This window comes from Equus caballus, chromosome 19, assembly GCF_041296265.1.
Source record: "Equus caballus isolate H_3958 breed thoroughbred chromosome 19, TB-T2T, whole genome shotgun sequence".
In the NCBI taxonomy this organism is placed as follows: Eukaryota; Metazoa; Chordata; class Mammalia; order Perissodactyla; family Equidae; genus Equus; species Equus caballus.
The window spans coordinates 48,593,225-48,614,524 of NC_091702.1; the positions used below are offsets into that span (position 1 = coordinate 48,593,225).

At 41.7% G+C, this 21,300-nt stretch overlaps 1 protein-coding gene across 4 annotated transcripts in view; it reads left to right on the forward strand.

Annotated features, from left to right (window-relative positions):
* The window catches only part of HGD (homogentisate 1,2-dioxygenase), a 44,016-nt gene that overhangs the window by 9,362 nt on the left and 13,354 nt on the right, over positions 1-21,300 (forward strand). For all 4 annotated transcript variants that reach the window (XR_011429242.1, XR_011429241.1, XR_011429240.1 and 1 more), the window contains exons 4-9: positions 1,429-1,534; positions 15,259-15,318; positions 17,072-17,163; positions 18,588-18,622; positions 19,436-19,515; positions 20,055-20,154. Coding sequence is in view for 1 of the 4 variants with exons in the window: in XM_001502399.7 (XP_001502449.1) it covers positions 1,429-1,534; positions 15,259-15,318; positions 17,072-17,163; positions 18,588-18,622; positions 19,436-19,515; positions 20,055-20,154 (473 nt within the window). In the remaining 3 variants the exon portion in view is untranslated. The remainder of the gene's footprint in view (positions 1-1,428; positions 1,535-15,258; positions 15,319-17,071; positions 17,164-18,587; positions 18,623-19,435; positions 19,516-20,054; positions 20,155-21,300) is intronic.

Sequence of the window (21,300 nt, forward strand, 5' to 3'; positions counted from 1 at the left end):
GAGGTCACATCATCTAGAACTGGAGGAATCAAATGGAAACTGAACAAATCTGGCCCTTTTATCTCCCAAATGGTTCAGTAACCAGCTCCAGTCCCTGGGGGGCCAGGCCAGGCTGTTTCTTCTCCCTGAAGTAAACTGTCCTGGGGCTTAAAGAATCAGTCTGTTCAAGTAGGTCTGGGCTTCCATTGTCAGAAGTAGTGTTCCTCTTCCTTCTCTGTCAGGGTAACAGCCTCTGAACGGACTTGGGTCCCTCTGAGTAAGTTTCAATGTCCCTCTCAACTTCTGGAGGGTTCTCCTTTTGGTGTCCTTCAGAGTTCCTTCATCAGCATCTTCTTTTCTTCCTAAATCCTGAGATACGGGTCCTGGCAGAGAGATCTTTGGCTCAGACCTTAATGTATACAGATAGTAAAACTTGAAAAAATAAGAAAGAAAAAAACAAAGCTATAAATGTACCCTAAGAAAACATGAACAGATAGGCTTATAATTTTAGAGTACAGAAGTGTTAATTTCCTAAACCTATGACAAATTAATATCAAAAAGACAAACAACCCAGTAGAATACTGGTAAAGGGCTTATACAAGTACTTTATAGAAAAATTACAAAGGGCCAATAAACATACAGATTCTTAACCTTACTCATAATAAAGGAAATACAGGATAAAAATAAGATGCTATTTTTTACCTATAAGGCCAAAATTATTAATAGTATTCCATATTTGTGAAGATGTGGGCAATCAGGCACTCTCCCACATTATTGTTGTGAGAAAAAAGTGGTAGGATGATTTGGCAATTTTGCTCATATATGCATTGGAGATACCTGAGAGAATATACAATAAAATTGTTAACCTTGATGCCTCTGAGGAGTTTGGCCCTGAAGAAATTGAAGAAGAAAGCCATTTGCCTTTCGGGACTTTTTGAATTACTTGAATTATTTTTGCCTCTGGCATGTGTTACTTTTATAATTTTTAAAGAAAAAAATTGATTTATATTTCAAAAATACCAAAGAAACCACCCATATTCTCTCAATCTACGTCGGAGTCATTGTCCTCACCTTCTAGAGCAAGGATTAGTATCCAATGACGTATACAAGCTGACGTTTGTCTATGGATTTTCCTGCACAGATATCTTTCAAGGTACTTCCGCTTCCTTTATAGTTGTCTTTGGGAAAGATGATGCTTCATTTGTTGTTAGTAGGGGAATAACTATGCACCAAGCCTCGATTTGAAGAGGGATAGGTGGAGAGGAAAGTGAGAAGATGCTGGGGCCCTGGACAGCAGTGGCTATTAAGTGATGCTGTGTCATTGCTTCTCACATTAAAGCCCACAGATCGTTGGTGACTTGAGCATCTTCCTGAGAGTACTTCCTGAGCCAGTCTGTGCGTCACTCATAACATCATCCTAAGACTTCTGTGTCCTTGTTTTCCTCCCAGCTGGCTGTATAGGATTCTACCTTCAGTTTCTCACAAGCCCTTTGAATCCACTGACCAAGGCCATGTCACTCACAACTGGGATGAAGTTGATCCTGATCCCAACCAGGTAACCTGGTCCTGTGAATTGGAGCATACCACATATCCAAAGCCTCAAATATAAATATTGAAGTTAAGCCTGGGTCTTTGAGAAATTAGTTTTAAAAAAAATAAATGCTAAAGTGTGTCTATTTTTTTGCTCAAACTTGGGTGGGAATTTTGGAATTGATTGTGCAGGTGTGTGTGTGTGGTGTGTGTGGGTATAAACTTGTGTTTTTCTAGCCTAATTGCTTCTTAGGTAGGCACAGAGGTGGTCCAGACTCTGCAGGAGTGCCCTGGTGAGTTGGATGAATGGAAATTATATTCGCTGGTAAAAATATCTACATACTTCTAGGTTTGTTTGTTTGTTTGTTTTAACCTAAACTTACCAAAGAATATAGAAAACACGTTCAACACACTTACATATCTGAAAAGAGGCCTCTGATATAGGGATGAGAGGCTGGTTGTCTGAGCCGGATTCTGTAAGTCTATTGTGGTGACAGATTGCTGTCACATTCTGTGCAGACCTAGCAACTTCCATTCCCTGCCTAAGAGTTCCTTCCTTTTGGTCTAGTGACCAGTGGGCTTTTATTCTGTGTATCAGTACTATTTACATACTCTACTTTCAGTAATGAGACAGACCCAATGCTCTAATAGAATGGGCTCTATTTTTTTTCTAACCTTCCGAGAACCCCCGTGTATTCCCTTCATCCCTGCTTATAACAGGCATACAATGCAGGAAGAAAAACAGACCTGGGTTTGCATCCCCACCCCTCTCCTTACCACTGTGTCTTTGAGCCTTGGTGTTTCACCTGAAAACCAGGATGATCACAACATCTGCCACACAGTGCTGTTGTGAAAAGTACATGAGAGAACAGATGTGAACATGCTTTGTACAGTATCAGGCATACAGGAGGCAAGAACCATGACTCTGAGACAGCCATTTTGATATATTCACTTAAAGCCAGTGGTAGTACATATAAATCTCAGAATTTATATTCAGGTAAATTTTTTCTTCATTTTATATTATTTTTCATACTGAGGTCCCCATACGCCAAATTGGCAGAAAACATCTGTGTCTCAGTCTTGTTTGGGAATTGCTGGTTTCAAACAATGCCAAAGTCGGAGTGGGAGTTGGGCCTTGTTGGTCTTCCCTCACTGGGTAGTGTTGAGATGCCCATTGTTCTGCTACTGTCATGTCAGCTTTGGGCATGGAATCATCTGCAAGGCCACTTCTGGTCCTGTCGTCCTGGATCTGCCACACAGCCATTCCCTCCTTCTGGCAGTTGCCAGGTCACAGGTTTAAAGTCCACACTGTGTTCAAAATCAACACAAATCAACCCCTCTGTCTCTCTCCCTTTCTCTTGCTCTCTCCTTGCCACAGCCCAAGGAAATATGCTGCCTCCCCTTAGCTTACCAAGACATTTTGTCTATACCTACAAATCCCCTTCCCCTAAATGCTTAGATTTTTTGTAGAACAAAAGCCAGAACAATTCATAGTCACCTTTGGTTTCCTGCTTCCTCCATCTCTTCCCTAATTATGGAAATCTTAGGGCATTAAGTACCTGCTTGACTGCTACTCACCCTGCTTCAGAAGGGAGGCATTCAGAGTGGAAAAAAAATGCGAGTCCACAGTTTGAAATATTATCCACCTCACAGCCATTTTGGACACAGGATATTTTGTCTAAATAACTGACGGTTAAACTTGTGTGAAGTTTAATGTATGAAACAGAAATCTTCCAGTCTACCACTGGTTTATATATTGCCTTTGAGCATATGGGAAAAAATCAGCCCCTGCTCTAGCCCTCAGCCCCACAGGCACAGTCCCCTGCCAAGACACAAGGCCAGGCTTTCAGTTCCTGCCCCTTTCCCCTTCCACCTGGCAGGGCCCTTGTACAGGACACAATTGCACAATAAACCTGGGGAATTTTTCTTGAGCTTGTCCTTGAGTCTCACGTGGGCGCCTCATCCAAGCCCGTCTTATGACCTTCTCTCCTGCACCCTGGCGTTAGGAATGCATCTGGCAGACCATCATTTAATCCTCTACCTCACTCATTTAACCATTTACTTCCCTACGCAGCTCATAAAGGGCCATAAATCATTCTAGCCAAAGTCACTGTTTATCCTCTGAGAATCTGCTCCACGACTCAGTGGTTACAGCTCAAGTTCTCTAATTTCTTTCTTAGAGTTACAATAGTCGTACTCGTTTGTTTTTTGATTAATAAATAGACTTGACTGCTTAACAACAGGATTCCATCTTCCACTAGAACATATAGAGGATGGATACTTGTACTTTGGTAGGATTCCTGGTCAAGCTAAATAAATTAAGCATTTATTTTTATTTATTTATATATTTTAAAGATTTTATCTTTTCCTTTTTCTCCCCAAAGCCCCCCGGTACATAGTTGTGTATTCCTCATTGTGGGTCCTTCTAGTTGTGGCATGTGGGACGCTGCCTCAGCGTGGTTTGATGAGCAGTGCCATGTCCGCGCCCAGGATTCAAACTAATGAAACACTGGGCCGCCTGCAGCGGAGCGCGCGAACTTAACCACTCGGCCACGGGGCCAGCCCCAAATTAAGCATTTATTATAGACTAGCTCTGGAAGGTTGAGAGGGTATTTGGACTACAATAAGCTTTCTAATTATTTTCTTCAGGTGGCATAGAAAATCCCCAATTAAGTTTTTGACAGTTCTCTAAAGTAAAACCAAATCTCCTATTATACAAAGGAACAGGGTGGTTGTAAAATCAGCAAATAAGACAAAAAATTAAGCACAAACAAAATTACCTCTGAGAAATCCCTTAAATCACCCATAAAATATAGGATACTTGGTTTTGTGTGTACTACCCTGTATGGTAATTCTTATGTATACTAAATTTGAGAATGATTGAGCTAGACTAAAAAAAGGACTATAGGAAAATCCATAGGCAGAGGTTTGGGAATTCAAATCCTGGGACTTTTAAGATACTATCAAATAACTAGTGGTAAATGGGGTGGAGTGGGAAGTTCCCATGCCCCTGCCTGCTCATACCATCCATACCAGACATCTAAGCTTCTGTGGCCTTAATAGACTTGTTTGTGGTTGTCTGGGCAAGAGTGGAGCCACACTTATTTTATATAATTTTATTTGGGGTGGGGGTCCGGTTTTAAACCTAACCTTTAAGGAAAATGCGTGTGATAGGACTCTACTGTGTGATGTGTAATATGCTTTTATTATATATTATTATCATCTTATGACTACTATCAATACGTTTTATTTAACATGAATACATTCCTTTATAATGATTATTTGAGGGGTATAGGTGGCTTATCCATGGAAACTAACTTCTTTCTGATAGAATTTTTCTGGTTTTGTCTTATTATGAAAATAATATATACTTATAAAAACTCAAATGATGTAGAAATTGACAAAGTAGAAAATGAAAGTCTCCATCGTAGGTGAGAGGCAAGTATGCCATTTGTGCATGTTGATTCATGATTTCATAAATCGTTAACATACGTTTTGAGAGGGAAGTTTGACACAACTGCATTAAAAAGTCTGAGTTAACACAGAGGCATCAAAACAGCTTCATCAAGTTTCTGCTTGCTTTCTAGTAGATCCTCAGTACATATCTGTTTCCCACCCCTTCCCCATGTTTTCCATTCTAACCTTGCCTTGCATTTCTCCTTGAACTTGTTACCTTTCTCCTGTTTTGAATCCCTTCAAACAGTTTCCATAGGGTGGCCACCAAATGAATTCCTTCTCCATTATTTCCCCTGCCCGTTTTCCACCTTGTGCTCACACACCTTGGGACAGAGGTGCCCCAGAACTTGGTAGCGCCTCTGTGGCCACCAGCTCCATCAAGGTAGTGGTTTATCATCCTCCTGTTCTGTGACCTATACCATCCTGCTTCCCTTGCCCTGCTACACACACCCTGGCTGTTCTTGCTGTATCTATCCTTTTTTCTTTTCATTTACACCTTCTTGACAAGTTAATGTCTCTTTCCAATTTTATGCCTCATTAATAACCACAGCAATCTGCATTTATCACTGTTCCCCTCTCATAACTTCTTCCAAATATGTACTCCAGACTCTCACTGAGAAAATCTGAGAAAATTATATTTAGGTACTCATCTGATACTTCTTCCCAGCTGAAGCCTGTAGAGTAGGTATGTCTTCACCTGTCACAGACCAAATCAAATAGTTCATCAGCTTCACCAACTCCCCACATTAGTCATCTCTGGGAATTTGAAGACCTGAGAACTGTTTCCTCCAAGGGAGCATCATGGGATATGCTGTCATCACTGTCATCTTCGATACCCTCCCAGAAAGACTGGGGACGATGCCCCAAAACCTTCATTTTCTTTTAGCACATATTTAATCAATTGTCTAAAAATTAATGCAAACTCTTTTTGATGTTCAGCCTGTGGACATGGCAAGTTTAATCCTTTAATATCTCACACAAAACATATACCTAATTTTGTTCATTATGCACCTTCCTCTGACTTCTGGAATCTCAGAATTTAAAGGACAAATTTGGATCCAATTTAACTGTGATTTTACAGATTTGAATGAGCAGTCTGGAATCAGCATTCCTCTTTAAGGGTCAGAGTCCTTTAAAGTTTGTCTTTCTTATATCAACATCCCTAACCTCTTGACTGTTGGAAAGTCAGATTCTTGACCCAGTTAAGCCTCAGCTGACGAAATTGCCTTTTAGTTTTCAACCAGTATAATTTGGACCAAGTGATAAACCCCTCAAAGCTAATTAAAGACCACATCATAAAATTGCCTCTGCCTCCAGGACACACAAATTATCAAGAATGTTTCAAAACAATACACCTTACAGGGTGTTTGCTGTCTAATTTGTCAAACTATTTAGGTTTCCCCATTCTAAAAGCCCCTTCCCTCCAAAAGTGTCTTGGGTTTCCCACCTCTTTAAGCTTTTGTCCAAGTTTCTCCTATTCATAGACAGACTTCTTAAGAGGTCATCTAAACCCACTTTAACACCCATATTCACTCCTTAACATTTTGCGACTCAGCCTGCCTGGACCACTCTAATGAAACTATTTATACCTTCTTTAAACAACAATAATACAGCCCCCCACCATTAATACATTTTTATTCAAAATTTGCATAAAAGTGTCTGTTCCCAATAGTCTCACCAGTGCAGAATTTACCGCTTCTAATGATTTGGTTTCTTTCTGTCCAGTCTTATTCTTTGTACGTATATGTAAGTAAATAAAGTCTGGGGTCCTATGTAGCTAGAGGCCAAAAGTAATTGAAAATAATTCCAATATTTATTTGCTTCTCCTGAAAACATTAAAGAATATTCAATATATGACCTACAACTATACTTTTTAAAATCCCCTTTCCCCAATTTTTCCCAGATTCCAATCCTCTCACACCTCAAGTCCTCTCTCATCTCACCTCTCGTGTTTCCCAAGCTCCTCAGGCCTGGACCACTGGCTCATGGGTCGCTTCCTCCTCCTCCCTTCTGCCTTTGGAAAATGACACTTGCAGAGTAGGTCCCCAGCCCCTTTTCCTGGGAAACACACACATAACATTGATCTACATGGTGGGACTGGAGTTCAGTGGACTGAGATGAGTGGAATGGGCAAATCACAATTTTCCATGAGGAGCAGGGAAGAGAAGGGCAAGAGGCTGTGTATACTCTTATATTAATGCTCTTTCAAACAAATCAGCTACAGGGGCTGGCCCCATGGCCAGATGGCTAAAGTTCTGCACACTCCACTTTGGCTACCCAGGGTTCGTGGGTTCGGATCTCGGGTGTGGACCTACTCTGCTCATCAGCCATGTGGTGGAGGCATCCCACATACAAAGTAGAGGAAGACTGGCACAGATGTTAGGTCACAGACGTTAACCTTCCTCAAGCAAAAGAAAACAAAAAAGGAGGAGGATTGGCGATGGACCTTAGCTCAGGGTGAATCTTCCTTACAAAATAAATAAATCAATCAAATAAACAAACAAAAAAGTGAGTTATATATTTACTGAATTAAACTCATGCTGCAACAAAGTTTTACATTCTGGTTTTTTAAATTCAAACATCGTATTTTGTGCCTTTTTCCATGTCTTTTTAAATTGCTTGAGTGTGGATAATATTTAATGTGGCATTATAATCCAATATATGTTTATAAGGTAATTTCTCTGTTGTCAGTTATTTAAATTGTTTCCGTTTTCACTAATATAAATCATCCATGGCTAAATACAATCCTTTGCTCCTCAATGTCCCAAAGCCTGGAACAGTTGACTTCCCTCTTTACTTCCTGAATCTCTGAACTTTCCTGTGTTCTATGACATTGTACAAACTTACAAAATAGGTGATCTCCAGGGTCCAGAACTAGATGCTCTTGCCTCCTCCTTGTCCCAGTCACCCTCCTGAGAGATAAGGAAGTACCTCGTCTCTCCTGCTCCTCGCTTCCTCGTCCTTGTTGTCTTTCTACCCTCTTCTTTTCTTCTCCTTCTTTTCACTCCCATCTGCCCCCTCCCCTCTAAATTAGTCTGCTAGGGCTGCCATAACAAAGTACTGCAGACTGAGTGGCTTAAACAACAAAGATTCATTTTCTCACAGTTGTGGAGGCAAGAGGTTCGAGAGCAAGATGTTGGCAGGGTTGTTTTCTTCTGAGGCCTCTCTCATTGGCTTGTAGGTGGTTGCCTCTCCCTGTGTCTTCACTTCATCTTCCCTCTGTATGTCGCTATGTCCAAATTTCCTCTTCTGATAAGGACACGAGTCATATTGGATTAGGACCCACCCTAATGACCTCATTTTAACTTAATTACTTCTGTAAAGACCCTGTCTCCAAATACCGTCACGTTTTGAGGTTCTGGGGGTGAGAACTTCAACATATGAATTTTTAGGAGAAAATTCAGCCCAAAACACTCTCCCTCTGCCTCCTCCCCCTTTCCTTCCAAATACCAGTTAGTGATGCCCACTTTCATTGGACTCTCTTTGCCTTAGAGATGAAGGGTTAATTACTGTTGCTAAGAAATACCCAGTTTGGGTGAACTAAGAGGAGGAACTCTTTTTTTTTACTAGCCCACTCTGCTTCCCACCTCTCCCTCCTCCACAACCCCTCTCATATACGCAGACTTCAGCAGGCAGAATTATAGAGATCTAACTTCACCCACCATAACTCCAACCCAAAACTTAGTATAACCTGGTAGGCTACATCACAGGAAGTCAGTCCCATCACCTTGGGTTTGGAAGCCATTGTGGGGCTACTTTCATTGTAGAACCTCGTTTACACTCTATCAACCTCTTCATCTCCCTCTTGCTATCTTCCACATCTCCCATATTTTACCTTTTAGAATCTAACAAATATCATTAATACCCATGACATTAACTATCACCTCTCTGCAATATGTTTTACAAATCTCTCCCCTAACTTTGAAACCTACTTTGGACATTGCTGTGTACTTGTCCCAATTCAACAGGTTCCATACTGAAGTCATCATAGTCCCATCCAAATTCTCTCCTCTTCCTGGCTTTTCTTTATTAGTGACACAACCATTCTTACACACACCCAGATTTGAATCCTTAGAGTCATCTTTAAGAACTTCTTTCTTTCTCCCCATACATTGAATTAGGTTCCAAGTCCATAGAATGGTGATTCCCAAGTATACATAAGCATTACCAGGAGAACTTATTGAAAATGTAGATTCCCCAGACTCACTATCTAGAGATTCTAATTCAGTAGGTCTAGGGGGGTACCCAGGAGTCTCTCTAGGTGGTTTCCATGTATGTTGGCTCTGTTATACTCTCCTTCCTTTTCTTAACACCACCTGGTTCAGACCTCATTTCCTCTTATCAGTACTGTTATAATGACTTCCTAACTGATCTGTGTTTCTTCCCCACCCTATCCCACACCTTGCTGCCAGATTCAGTTTACTATCTTGTCCTCTAGAAAACCTTTAAATCCTGCTGTGACTCCTCCCTGCCACTGCCCAACCAATCAATTGCAGATTCCCAAGACAGCTGATCAAGAACCTGCTTCACTATCATATCTTTCAAACCCTTTACTCTCTTCATGTCCTTTCCCTACCAGCTATATTGGAACTTTCACCATTCCAAAATAATACTCTAACTTTTCCTGTTTGAGTGCTTTATGCTTTCTTCTACCTGGAATTTTCTCTTCTTCCTTTGCTAATATCCACCCACCCAAATCCCACCCATAGTTTAAGACTCATCTTAAATACCACTTTCTTCATTGAACTGTTTCAATATTTCTCAGGGTATTTGACAGTGGGATCTATGTCTCCATCATCTTCAGATGGCCTGCAGTGTCCAGAACATGCCTCCTTCCCAACAGTAGAATCATAAGTATTTGTTGAATTGACTCCCTGATAGCTCAGATCCTGTCATCCTATAAATAGAATAGTTTGCATTTCCATAAATGCATTCACTGGTGTTTGCCAACAATGCAGTGCACATAGCCCTGTTCAGCCCTTGTGAACAGCTTGCTGGCTCTTTTTGCAGTACATCTCCATTAACTTGCCTTTCACTCCTTGGAAAGATGTTGGAGCTGTCTGCAAACCAGATTATTTCATTGTGTGTGTCGCTTATTTTTCATGTATAAGAATGTTAAATAGGCCCTGTGCCAGGAATTATTCCTGAGGGAACACTCCTGTTTGCATTTCTCTTCCAAAGTCATTTCTACTTATCCATTTTCTTGTTTTCCTATCAGAAAATGTCCACACTTCCAGCATCTTCTGTAATAAGTTCCCTGAGGGCAGAGACTGTCATGTTCACCTCCAGCACCTTGTATAAAACCTGGCATATGGAGAGGTTCAATAAGTCATTTGAATGAATTAATATAAGGGGATTAGACAAGAATGGAGACACTGAAGGACCTTAGCAGGATTCAGGTCTCAGGAGTCAGACCGGGCCAGGGCAACTCAGCGCTAGAGGAGCAGTTCAATAAGGGTCAGATTGGAAGACCAAGTATAACACTATTACAAGAAGGCAAAGGCGCTGGCCTTGGGTTGACTTCGCGCACTCTGCTTTGGCGGCCCAGGGTTTTACCATTTTATTTTAGATCCTGGGTATTGACCCAGCACCACTCATCAAGCCATGCTGAGGTGGTGTCCCACATGCCACAACTAGAAGGACCCACGACCAAAATATACAACTATGTACTGGGGGTCTTTGGGGAGAAGGAAAAATAAAAATAAATAAATAAAATCTTAAAAAAAAAAAAGGAGGCAAAGCCTGGGTTCAAGAGCCAAGGAGATTATGAATAATTTGAGAAGCAGATCAAGACAGGCTGAGATTAAAGGGCTCAGGGTGTAGGTTATTAAGAGAGGCTGAGAGAGTGTTGGCATCAGTTCTTAGCAGAGAAAACTGCTCTAAACCATCCATTTTTTTCACTTCTAAAATAGAGATGATAATAATCATAGGAGTCTCAGAGGTTGTTGTGAGAATTAAACGTCATCCAACAAATATTTATTGAATGACCACTCTGTTTCATGCTGTATGCTAGGTGCTGAGTAATGGATGTAATGCCTTTAGCTTTATACTCGAGGGCAAGGTCAAATGGAAATCCAGGCTTCCATCCATGAAAAAATGTTATACAAATCCCATGAAGGCTCATCTTTTTTTGTAGCCTCATGAAAGACTTGAAAGTCTAAATAAAGTACAGAACTTGAATCCTCCTTACCTGTGCTCTCGCCTATTACCTCAAAAACTCCAATGAGTCACTCAAAGCCTGATTTCTCTCCAAATAAATCATGCTGCCTTTATCCTCAAATTGATAGATTTGCTAAAGAATTTAGTGAACCACTGTGTTATTTTATTCACCCCTCCACCTATCTAGTCTGGACTGAAACTCACTGTAGAGTGACCTTGGGCGTCTCCTAGCCATAGCTGCTGCTAATAATGGCTTACACATTTTGATCACTATTGCATTTACAAGTTACTTCTGAATTCTCAGATGAATGGCATTGACTTCTGATGATGTGTCTACCGCTAGCTAGCCAGTGTTGTTGAGAGTATCTAACTCATCTAATCTAGTTGAGTCCAAGGCAATTTTGAAGGGAATCTCAGTAAATCAAAGAATCTCAGTGTTGAGAGGGATACTTGGATCATCTAGTCCAAATCCTGGTCTTCTGACTCTGGAAATACTGAGGCTAATTCTCTGTTTAACTTTTCATCCTTGAGCATGAGTTTCAAATCTTGATCATTAAATGTTGCCACTGATTCTCTGTCTTTCTCCTTTGGCAACCTTGAAGAATTTTTAAGTCTAACTTTGGACTCCCTTGAAGATGTTTTTCAAGTTATTTTTGACTACTTGATTTATAGTAGATAAAAGTTTATTTTCCAATGGAATTTGCAGAATATAGGTGGAAAATATGTAAAGCAATGGTAAAACTGAAAAGGGGAGTATAAAAATCTACAATTATAGTTGGAAACTTCAACACCTCTCTCTCAACAGTTGATAGAACAACTGGACAGAAAATCAGAAAGAATATGGAAGAATTGAGAGGTTTTCATATATATAAAGAACTGACATATTTTAGAAATAATCTTTGGACTTTTAGAAACATTTGTCAATTTACTAGCTATTGCCTAAATGTCATTTTGACTTCCAAAAACTCACAATTTTGCTTTAGTCTTGTTCTTTGAGATATTAACAATGTTCTCAGTGCCTTATACTTATTGATTCATTCAATTATTCACTAACTTATTAACATCCACTATAGTCAACACATTGTATTAGGTACTACAATTGATTTCATTGTTTTTGAAATATTTAATAATTAAATTCTGTGTGTGGGGCTATTTAGCAATAATATATGGTATGGATAAAATACATTGTTAAAAAGTTATAGGACTAAATCAGTTAACAAGCATCCTTTATCACTTTCAGAAGCTCTTCTCTGAAGAGAATTATAGAATTATAGTTTCTCCAGCAGTCCATTGTTACATGTAAGAAAAAACACAATCCAGAGAGAGAAAATGATTTGCCTGAGGTCACAGAGTAAATGGGAACAGAGGCGGTAACAGAAGTCAGGTCTCCTGCTCAGCCCAATGCACAGCCCCCTTGGACTGGCCTTGACTCAGAGGGTCACTGCTCCACAGCATGCAATTAAGCTGAACATCTAGCTTTAGCAGGAGATATTTCTATCCTCCATTCCATGGACTCTTCTTGATTATCCTCTCCCCAAATCTCCCTCCTCACCTTCAACAAGATTTCACATCAAAGCCCCTGACCCATATCTCTTGCCTGAAGATCCAAAGCTGGCTTCTTGTGGGTATTGGGTTTATCAGAACCACCTTGGGGTCTTTATTATCCTTCATGATATGCTGAATATAGGCCCTGTATGATCTGCTGCCATCAGACCCAGCAGATAAATTAGTCCTTTCTCTATACCATGTCCACCATTTGAAGGGCATCACTTTTTGCATTAGACAAGGTTCTTCAAGGCCACTGCCTCATCCAGGATGTGGGCCCTATTGAAGGCATGTTTCTGACATCATCGTGTAGATGCCCTTCACCTGCCACCCCAGGCTCTCTCTCCTCATGACTTGAGGGCTGACATGCTACAGAAGACTGAAAAACTGACCAGCAAAAGCTTAATCAAACCAACCCATCAGCTCCTCTGGTTCAGTCATCCCCACTCACAGAAGATGAACCTCTTCTCCAGGGGCCAGGACTTTATTTCTACCAACAACAGGTATTTTAATTTTGGGAAGATCTACAAAGGTGTTGTCTCAGTGCAACAAAACAGGCAGTGCTTCCCCTCTTACTGGGATTTCTCCTCTCTTTTTCTCCTTTCTTTCTCTTTTTAGGTTTGTTTCTTAGACTTGTATTATTTAACCATCCTGGCTATTTGGTAACTGGCACATCACTGCCATGTCTGGCCCAAGTTACCATAATTTAGTTGACTAATTAACTGGTTGGTTGGTTGATGGAGTGGACTTTTCTGAACAGGATGCTCGGTTCAGCAATACAAGAACCACAGAATCTCTGAGTTGGGTGTGCTGATTCTTAAACTGTACCTGGATATTAGAAGACCCTTTATACAATATCTATACCTGGGCCCCACTTCCACAGATTCTGATTTAATTTGGTCTTGGTCTCAGAGACCCTCAAGGTGATTCTCATGGGTAAACGGGGTTCAGAATCTCTGGATGGATCTAAAAGTTGCCCAGCCAACCCTTGATCTGATACTTAAATTCCTTTCATTGGAAAATCTAGAATGATGACTCTTCCTGGAACCAAGATTCTAGGTAGTATTCTCTTCCAGACAACCTTCCTGGGTATACAAACTCTGCACTGCTACTATACAGGGAAGCAGCGGGTAATGGTTGATAGTAGACCAGAACCTCCCCTCAAAAAGCCAGCAGTGCTTAGCTGTGGCCCTTCCTGATGTCAGGGGAATGAGTATCTTCCTAGGTCAATGGTTCTCAACCAGGGGAAATTTGTCCCCCAGGTGACGTTTGACAATGACTGGAGACATTTTTGGTTGTTACAACTTGGAGGAGTGCTACTGGCATCTAGCAAGTAGAGGTCAGAGAAGCTGCTAAATATCCTACAATGCACAGGACAGGCCGCACCCACCCAACAAAGAATTGCAAAATGTCAATAATACCAAGGTTGAGAAACCCTGTCCTAGATCCTTGCTCTCCAGTTCCCCTTCCTCCCCCAGGAAATAGCATCTTTAATGAGTTGGTCCTAAACCTTTTCCTTCTTTCTGAAGCACGATTTCAATAATGTTTTTCAAATGAACATTTTACATCCTTTTTAAGTAGACCCAGAATGTGATAATCCTGCTTTACTTTTAAGAAATATAGGCTGCTGCCTGACTGCGTATGTCAGACAGGCAGGATAATCCCAGCACCGCCTTTGCCACTTGCTGCTTCTTTCCCGCATGGCCACCTCTCTGAAATACAGAATGAGCTGTGCCCATGAGCTAATGGGGGCCCTGCCCCGCCTGCCTCAACCAGGCACTGCAGCCAGTGGAGTCAGCCCTTGGGATGCAGGTCATTCCATGAGATGTCCTGAGGCTGCTAGGTTTATCAGCTACCAGCCTGGTGGGGTCAGGCCTGCTGCCAAGTTGATTAATAAGTGCTGGGCTGACACTTCCAGTAGGGCCTGGACCTGCTGATTTTTCTCCCCACTTTCTTCGATCATTTCATTATTAAATTAAAGGTTGTTGTGATTTAAACTGAACCGTCAGGCAACCTGGGGACAAACGCGGGGTTTGGTGAAGAAATTGAACCTGATGCTACATTTACCAAATCCAATCTCAGCTGGGTGCTTTTTCATTCTCTTAAAGAAATAATTCAAAATTCCAAGGGCTGGAAGTAGAAGTAGAAGCTTCCCCTGCAGTGTTGGGAGCCCACACAGAGAGGCTGGCATGCCAGGAAAGGGAGCTGATTATAAATAGCATGAAAAGCAGCATCAGTCAAAACTCACTGATATGCCGGAGCAAAATGTTAAAAGAAACAAACAGCTTCTGAAATAAGAAGCAATGATCTTTTTTTAATTTTTGTACCTTAAAGTGATAAAGAATGAAGACAATATATATACATACAGGTTAAAAACACACACGCACACCACGGATACACACAGAACCCAGCTGAGCCTCTTTAAGGCAATGATGGATAATTATTAAATTTAAAATAACAAAATCACAAGTAGAGCCTTCCAGAGGGAGCAGCTGCCCTTTTGCTGTGTAATCGATGGTATTTATTTAAAAAGTCTTTGATTTCCCCTTGTGAAATAATTTTCCTGTATGTGCATTTTTTTTTTTCCAGCTTAGATGGAAACCATTTGAGATTCCAAAAGCATCTCAGAAGAAAGCGGACTTCGTGAGTGTAAGTCAATACTATCCACACCTTCCCACTGCTCTCCTCTCTTCCGCGGTGAGTGATCCAGCCATTTGCAGGCTGAATGCCAAGCAGAAGCAGCCTTCGAGGCAGGCAGCAGAGACAGCTCCACCTGCCTCTGTTTTCGGGGGCTAGCTGAGGGATGTCTTACTTACCAGCACCATATGGCCCCTGACACCAAAGGGCACCCGTAAGCTGTTTACAACGTCTCCACAGGCCAAAGGAAATTGAGCACTTACCTACCTCAGGTTCCTTTGTATTTGGTTAGAATAGGGGTTCTTAACCTTTTTGTTCCATAGCCTCCTTTGATAGTCTGGTGAAGCCTGTGTTTTTAAAGGAATAAAATAAATGATACAAAATTACAAAGAAGCCAATTATATTGAAATGCAATGATAAAAATATTAAAATAACTAATTTAGTATGGTTTATGGTAATAGACATGCTTTCTTATTAATGCAGTAAATCACAAGATCTACGAAAAGATCTAATAACTATGGTTATTAGAAGTATGAGCATAAACGATATTTTGGGATATCTATAACAAACGGAATGTAATATAAAAATATCCATGTTTCTGTCAGTGAAAAGGTTACAGGCATTTCTAATGTCGCTGTGGTTTGTTGCTTACATTCACATTAATTGAAGGAAATGATATATTTCAGTCAGAGATTAGTGAAATAAATGCATAATTTTTTTTCCCATCCAAGTTCACAAACTGCCCGAAATGGATCCCTGGGCTAGAATCGCACCATCTAAGGGTGGCACTCGAGTTAGTACAATGCTAAGTGGAAGCTCTGCTTGGTAGTTATAGGTGCTGGCAGTATTGGAACACCTGTGCTCAGAGCAAAGCCTGTGCAGAGGAGGGGAAGGGGAGCTATAAGGAGGTGGGGCTCAAAGAAGCCAGTGGAGGGTTCTGCAGATCAACCTCAGCTCATGACTTACTCAGGGAGAGTCCAGGTACCCAGCCTTAGTCCAGATTGTTCACATCATGTTGAATTCCTTATCCAGATTAAGTGCTCCAAGCTCTGTGTAGACTCATCTAAATAGGCCCCAAACTTGCAAATTGTGTTGAAATACAAAAAGAAGTCTCCCACCCTGTGTGAATTATGGCTATCTGGAGAAGCAGAGCTCCCTCCTTTCGGTCTCTCCATCTGCAGGTTTGGGGCCGAGGGCTGTTTTCAGGGGGTCCATGTCTTCAGGTTTCTGGGACTGTGGATTATCAGCAGAGAGGATTATGGTTGGTCAGAATGCTTTCCTCTGCGCTATTCAATTATTAGAGATTATCAGAGATTATCAGAGGTTAGGACTGACCCTATTTATAAGCAGAGGGCTGCCCACATAGTGGGGTGTATGTGAGGAGTATTCACTGGTCTCTAATGCTGCAACCTTCCTCTCCAAGTCTCCTAGGTGCCTGATTTTACCTCCAAAGGAAATTCTCCTTCAGGTTGATCTTAAACACCAAACAGATAAAACGCCAAGTAACGAATTGATGTTCTGTGAGGACCTCTGATGGTCCTAAAATCTAGGGCCATGGCTAGCAACTAGGGTGAGCCACCACCTACCAAACATGAGTCAGTAAATTCCAGGATCACCAGAGGCAGCCTGGATCCCAAATGTCCCACTGGCCCCAAAGGCAAGACCCTAGTGGAACCTTGCCTCATGCTCTCAGGGACCAGGAGGAGGGCCGGCGTCTCGGACACCACTCACATTCACCCTTCCCTCTGCTGTGGGTCTCTCCCAGGGCCTGCATACCTTGTGTGGTGCTGGGGACATCAGGTCTAACAATGGGCTTGCCATCCACATTTTCCTCTGCAACGTCTCCATGGAGGATAGGTAAGTGGCTCAGTGCTGGTCAGGACATCCCCATTCCCCAAGAGCTGTTGGCCAGAGGGCGAAGGCTGGGTTGTTGTTGTGGTTGTGGTTGTTGTTGTTGTTATTTTTTCCACAAACCAATGTTGATATACATTTATTAATAATAATAAGTGAGCATTTCTATCTTGACTGACTCCTGTGACATAAACAAGAATGTCACATAGCAATGCAAATAGAAAAGGGACAATGGGGACAGGAAAGCAGGAGTGGTCCAAGTGGCATTTTGACTTTATCCAGGTTTGGGTCAGAATATCCTTAATTTCTAAGGCTCCCCAGGGCTGTTTTTGAGTCCAAAGTCACCCTGCATGAGCAGCCATTAGGGCCACCTGTTGGTGACAGGTCAAACTGACAGACTTTGGCTTCAGCTAATAACTTTGTGTAAGCTTAAAGTTCCTAAATAGAGGAGCTTATTAGGTTTTGTTTTTTTTTTTTGAGGAAGATTAGCCCTGAGCTAACTACTGCCAACCCTCCTCTTTTCACTGAGGAAGACTGGCCCTGAGCCAACATCCGTGCCCATCTTCCTCTACTTTATATGTGGGACGCCTACCACAGTATGTCTTTTGCCAAGCAGTGCCATATCTGCACTTGGGATCCGAACTGGCGAACACCAGGCCGCTGAGAAGTGGAATGTGTGCACTTAACTGCTGCACCACCGGGCTGGCCCCTAGATTTTTTTAAAATCAGGAAACTGTATGTAAATGGTATTGTTGCCTTTTCTTTGAGAAGCAGAACAGCATGGTGGTTTTGCACACCACCTCTGGAACCAGACCATTGTGTCCAAAGCCCAATCCACTCTTCCTGGCTGAGTGATCTTGGGCAAGTCATTTAACTTCTCTGAACCATGAATCAGGGCCAAGATCACACCCCTAGCAAGACACTGGAGATATCCCTTTGAGTACACCCTCACAGCAAGCACTTCCTCTCTCTCTACCTGAGCCACACTAGGCTTCATTCAGTTCCTTCAACCTGCCACATGTCCTCCTGCCTCAGAGTATTTGCACGTGCCTTTCCTTTTGCCTGGAATGTTCTCTCACCTCCCCAAACCCTTGCCTAGATGATTCCTTCTGATCTCAGGTTAAATGTACCTTCTTCAGGGAAGCCTTTAGAGTAGATCAGCTCCATCATTCTTTCATTCCTCTGAACTTGACTTTCACAGTGCCATTATGGTTTGCGATGATATAGTGCTGTAATTGTTTGACTGCTATCTGACTTCCTACTAGACTCTAAGGTCCTTGAGGGAAGAAATTGGGTCATTTTGATCACCGTGTTATACCCAGCACTAAGCCTGGCACGTAGTGGATACTGAAAAATAAATTGTGAAGGAAACTAATTTGTCTGGACAGTGTTAAAATAGAAAATCACAGGAATTATTCTATATGTTTCAGATGTTTTTGCAATTCAGATGGGGACTTCTTGATTGGTAAGTTTTGAAGATTTCAGACCCCTTCACTGTTTACTGATCCCTAGTCACAAGCTGCTTTTTAATTTTATATGTATTATTTTCCTTCATCTTTCTATTTGTCTTGTTTCGTGCAATATGCAGACTGAGGTCTAAAGGCAGTTGGTGGTCTGGAAAAGATTCTCAGTGTACCTAAAGCCCCTACTCTCTGTCCTGGTCCCTCTGTCTCTGCCCATTTCTGCTCGGCCTTTCTGATAAGGGAGATCTGGGCAGCTGAAAAGAAACGAAGAGTAATACCAACATGTGATTAACCTAAGACAACTCAATTTGCCTTCAAACTCACCCAAGAAAAGACCATCTGTCATTGATATCTGCAATTTAAATACAAATTTTCATGAGACTATCTAAAATGGAATGTCTATTAGAGATTTCTCGTCTGCTTATTCTTTTGGATGGTTTTAGTACCAATATTTTGGAGTGACCATTTTGTTGCAGACATTAGACGTGCAAATGCCAGCCTCCTACTGGAATTATCAGAAATGGGTGATTTTCCGTGCTATTTCTGTGGTCCTTTTGGGTTAATTTACAGAATTGTGCATATACAAGCTCCTGACCTGGTAACCAAGAAAATGGCAGAGTCAGTTTTTTCCTTCACATTCTTCTAGTCAAATAGCTAACCTAAGTTGTCAGGATATATGTTTTCCCACCTGAGACTCAATAAAGCTCTTTTCATTTGGAATGGAAAAGCAAATGCAGCCCTTAAGCCTTTTACTCTTCATGAAGTGGTTCTTTCATGAAAAGAGTTGCTCACGGCTGCCCTGTCTTTTTTGTTAGTTCCTCAAAAAGGGAAACTTCTCATTTACACTGAGTTTGGCAAGATGCTTGTGCAGCCCAACGAGATCTGCGTCATTCAGGTTGGTGTTGTGTTCCCTTCTCCCTGCTTCTCCCTAATTTGGGAGCAATCAGATGTTGCAGCTGCTACTAACTCCAAAATTTTCCAACTTTAAAATTCCTCTGTCATGTCTGGGCAATGGGGAGGGAGTTTGAATTACATAGAGGGGTGAGCAGGCTTGGGTGCCTGCTTTGTTTTAAAATAGCACACAATCACCAAGGAAAGAGCATTGTCAATTTGCTTTCCTAAATATTTAAGGACACTCTGGATAAGACACTGGATGGGGGTGGAGGGCAGTGAAGATGGATTTCTTAAAAATTTGGCTAAATCAGGGTACTGTTACGTCTGAACCCAATGAGAGAATAGACTAGAATTGGTGTGCATCACAGATGTGAGTAGGAGTTAAATTATTCTTTCTAACTTATCTTTGAGTTGGTCACCTCTCAAACATAGTTCAACAGATTACGGCTTTACTCATGCATGTAGGGCCGGCTGTGGCTCTGGGGCAGCTTCTTTATTTGGGATTTGGGAGGGCACACCAATGTCTGCTTCCTGTTCCAGAGAGGAATGCGGTTCAGCATAGATGTCTTCGAGGAGACCAGGGGCTACATCCTGGAGGTCTATGGCGTCCACTTTGAGTTGCCTGACCTGGGACCAATTGGTAAATCTTCACTACAAGCCCCTAAGCCTGGCTTGAGATATAGAAGACAGATAATTGCATGAAAGTTAAACATCCTTCTCCCCTCATTATCTCACTCAAACTTCAACTTTTCTCTCTAGACAACTTCTTCTCTAGATCAAGTATAGTTGAGAATTTCAGAAACCTATTGAAGCTCTCTGAGCAATTCCAGGCATTTTTTTCAGACATCTAAGTTCAGGGGCTTCATCAGTATGGCTGTCCGACTGATGAAATGAAATCTTCATTAATTAGCTCATCAGTGCATCAACACTTCAGCTCATCTCAGCACCCTTGTTGTGCTGAGGGTAATGACAGAAACCTCATCAGGGGTAACACAAACTGCTTCCATGAAGTACAGGCATAACAGAAAATGACCGAAGGCAACCCGTTATAAATTTCTCTCTAGAATAGTATATAGGCCATTGGAGAACAAGACAGTATCTAATAGATTTGTGGTTGTTACAGTGTATGCCCCAAAGGATGTAAAAACTTGGGTCACTGTGGGCCAAGTCACCAGAAATAGCTTCACAGAAGAGATATTTAACTAATTCTTGAAGAAAAGTTGAAGAAAAAGAAAGAGGAAAGAGGCAGCTAATGGAGAAGCATACAAGTGGGAATAAGCTTTGTGAATGGGAGAGATATCATTTTCTTAAGTCAATAGGTTGTATATAGACAATAAAGTGGGGAAAACCACAAAAATGGCAGGGGATATATTCCTATGGAAAGGGGAAACAGACTGAGAGACATGTAGTCTATGAACTTCACACGCCTACTGAGCACACGCTGCAAAACTACACATTTAACAGTCAGAAAAGGTACATCATTCAGGGCCATGAGAGAGCCAGAAACCACAGCCTCCATGATGCAGATTAAAACTTTCAAAAGTGAACCAAGGTCCCCCCACCCCCGATTCTTCTGGCAAGCTGGAGCAGGAGGTGCAGGAGAGAAATGAAGGTGGTAGGAGGGGTTGTTCTCAAAACATCTCTTGGAGTGAAAGGAGTGGTTAGAAAAATCGGCCCTTGGTTTTGTCTTTGGCATGTTTGCTAAAAGTGGTAGCCACACCTCCCAGTTCTTCCCTTCCTTGTCAACAGCTTTTTTAGAGCAAAACAGGGACAGGCCAGCATGTGC